Source organism: Limulus polyphemus, unplaced genomic scaffold, assembly GCF_000517525.1.
Source record: "Limulus polyphemus unplaced genomic scaffold, Limulus_polyphemus-2.1.2 Scaffold12648, whole genome shotgun sequence".
Classification (NCBI taxonomy): Eukaryota; Metazoa; Arthropoda; class Merostomata; order Xiphosura; family Limulidae; genus Limulus; species Limulus polyphemus.
The window spans coordinates 8815-12300 of NW_013678258.1; the positions used below are offsets into that span (position 1 = coordinate 8815).

Here is a 3486-nt window from a genome sequence, read left to right on the forward strand (position 1 = left end):
ATCATGAGCCTTGTTGGCAGCCATCACGTGCCTTGTTGGAAGCCATCATGAGCCTTGTTGGAAGCCATCATGTGCCTTGTTGGAAGCCATCACGTGCCTTGTTGGCAGCCATCATGAGCCTTGTTGGAAGCCATCATGAGCCTTGTTGGCAGCCATCACGTGCCTTGTTGGAAGCCATCATGAGCCTTGTTGGAAGCCATCGTGAAAAGTGATAACACAATCTAAATCATCCGTCAAAGACTTTTGGAATTTTTGTTTTATATTTTTCAGAAACATGGCTTAGGAATAATTAACGCTGCAAATTTAGGGATGTCCCTGTTAACAGAACAAGAAATTCCAAAATGGCATCCAGTAACACCCGAGATCAGAGCAGCATGTGCAGAGGCTGTTCGATATTGTAAGGTAGGTCAGACAGTTTTAGTCAATAAATGTTTAGTTAAGGTATATTACACTTTTTATTTATGGTTACTTTTATTAACAATATTGAACATACTATTTAGATTATTTGTATTTATTACTGTTTTAATTCTATTATAAATATTGTTTTGCATTGTTGGCTTAATATACGTATCACCTAATCTGCCCGAACCGCGAGACATATTACTGAGATTACGAACGAAAACATTGTTAGCAATGTTAACATTGTTAACAGCGAGGATATCCAGTTGATGATTTGTTTGTTTGTTTGTTTTGAATTTCGCGCAAAGCTACACGAGGGCTACCTGCGCTAGCCGTCCCTAATTTAGCAGTGTAAGCCTAGTAAGACTTGTACCACTATTTGTTGGTAAAAGAGTAGCCCAAGAGTTGGCGGTGGGCGGTGCTGCCTTCCCTCTAATCTTACACTGCTAAATTAGGGACGGCTAGCGCAGATAGCCCTAGTGTAGCTTTACGCGAAATTCAAAACAAACAAACAATCAAAGTCGGTCAAATAACATGATTTATCAAAGTCTATCTGATCAAAAGATTCGGAGAATTAACCTAAGAATCTCAATAATTATATGTAGGTGGGGTTCAAAATGGACACCGTTAAATTATAGAAAAATAGCTACCGATCAATTGTTAATATCTTTATGTAGTATTACAAGCAGTTTGAAAGAGTGCACGATAACCGCGGTTTCAAAAAGTACAAGTATAACAATTACCTCATATATCCTTTGGCACTTAATCAACCAAAGTTTAAACCATGATTATTTTATTGTTTCAAAACAAAAACCACTTTTATTCTGGTCATCTTCAGGCAGTGGGATTGAAACAGGTAACGGAATATCTTTGTTTTGAAATAACAACTAATTATGCTTTAAAACAGTGGGTCAGTGTGGTCAGGAGATTACTGGTAGTTCGCGAGGGATCTCCAGGTGGTCAGTCAGCTGGTCATATCAAAAGCAACACCATTATTCCTATTCGATTCCCCCCCCCTACCCCAGTGGCACAGTGGTATGTCTGCGGTCTTGCAACGCTAGAAACCGGGTTTCGATTGACCTTCAATTTAAAATTGCTTCTTTTGGAGTGACATTGAAAAACACTAGAAATACATGCATCAAAATATATTTTATGTGGAGTAACCGTTGACTTAATGATATTTCCTTGTAGAATAACAACAAAAACACTAGAAATACATGCATCAAAATATATTTTATGTGGAGTAACCGTTGACTTAATGATATTTTCTTGTAGAATAACAACAAAAACACTAGAAATACATGCATCAAAATATATTTCATGTGGAGTAACCGTTGACTTAATGATATTTCCTTGTAGAATAACAACAAAATCACTCGAAATACAGAGTAAAGTGGTTATTTTAGGGTAAATTCTAGCAAGCTTTAATTAACAGTGAATTTAAAAGAAGACCCTGTCAGTTGATTTAAGGTTCTGAACTTTTACAGTAAACGGTTTGGCAGCTTGTCTTCCAGTCTTTTTACCATAAATCAAAAGTGAATATTTTTACATTATAATATGTTTGCAACAACGACCATGTAAAACAAAAAGCTAGTGAAGCTTTCCAAAGTTTGATGAAACTTGACAGGAACAGACGACTAGATACAACTTCGCTCATGAAGCTGTTTTTTTTTTTTCTTTTATGTGATTTAGGCTTAACTATTTCTTGCCCTTAAAACAACAAAACAAAAACGAATTATACCGAGAAAAACTTTAAAAACACATCTATTAAAACCACGGGCGCAAGTCTGAGACAGGTATTGTTCATTTAAGGCATCATGGGATGTATTTTGAAATGATCAGCTTTCACTTTTAAGCCTCCTGGGGGTCCATTACGTGAACGTCGAGTACTGAAGAAAAGTTCTTAATACAATCACATCATTAGGCTTACGCCCGTGTCGTTAGGTCTTTAATTTGCATGTACATTAATTGTTATATTGATATTTACAGTATTTCTGTTAAAACGTGGTTTAAGTTCTAATTTGGGATACATTTTTATATATGTACTGTGCTGGTGCTTAAATTATCTGGTTCCTTTATTTGTTAGTGAATATGACTAGATACGTATTTAAATATCAATCAAATTAGCACAGAAGTCGTAGAATATCTACTCCATCTAGCGTTTGAAGCCAATTCGAATAAAAAAAGATCAAAGGTAAATTCATTACAAATTTATTACAGTCTCGCTGTTACGTTCAACGTTTTATTTAGAAAATTCTGTCCAAAGATGGAGATGTAATCTTGTCGTTGATTTATTCATTTCCTCGAAGGACCAAGGAGTTGACATTTCCAAGTTGGCAGTCTGTTTTTCTCTTAACCAGTTGGGTATAGACACTCATCTTACAGGAATGGCTGAGTAAGTTTTATTTTCTAAAGCAGAGCTTAAGTTATTTTGTCAGATTTTAGTTAATTTATTCATTGAAAACAGAATTAACAAACTTTTTAATACACCAGTTTGGACAAGTTTCAAGACTGTTGTTTGCGCGTGTCGTTTGGTTTAAAAAATCTTTGTCCTGCTAATTATTATTAAGAACATGTCGCTTGAAGCTGATCTGTTACACATTTTCAGTGCTTGATCTGTTATGCATTTTCAGTGCTTGATCTGTTACACATTTTCAGTGCTTGATCTGTTACACATTTTCAATGCTTGATCTGTTACACATTTTCAATGCTTACACTTCTTTTCTCTTTTATGTTGATTATTGAGGAAGATACCTTAATATCCGGCGGGCTAGTGCGCTTAAGGCAGCCAAAGTGAAACTTGTGTCTCTTTTGTGTTGATTATTGAGGAAGATACCTTAATATCCGGCGGGCTAGTGCGCTTAAGGCAGTCAAAGTGTAACTGTGTGTCTCTTTTGTGTTGATTATTGAGGAAGATATCTTAATATCCGGCGGGCTGGTGCGCTTAAGGCAGTCAAAGTGTAACTGTGTGTCTCTTTTGTGTTGATTATTGAGGAAGATATCTTAATATCCGGCGGACTAGTGCGCTTAAGGCAGTCAAAGTGTAACTTTGTGTCTCTTTTGTGTTGATTATTGAGGAAGATATCT

The 3486-nt window shown here is 36.0% G+C and overlaps 1 protein-coding gene across 1 annotated transcript in view; it reads left to right on the forward strand.

The window, feature by feature from the left end:
- Positions 1-2794, forward strand: part of LOC106477058 (L-galactose dehydrogenase-like) — a gene marked incomplete at both ends in the record, with an annotated part of 9973 nt that extends 7179 nt beyond the window's left edge. Inside the window, 2 exons of the mRNA XM_013937660.1 lie at positions 271-402; positions 2709-2794. Of these exons, the coding sequence (XP_013793114.1) occupies positions 271-402; positions 2709-2794 (218 nt within the window). The remainder of the gene's footprint in view (positions 1-270; positions 403-2708) is intronic.
- Positions 2795-3486: the final 692 nt, after the last annotated feature.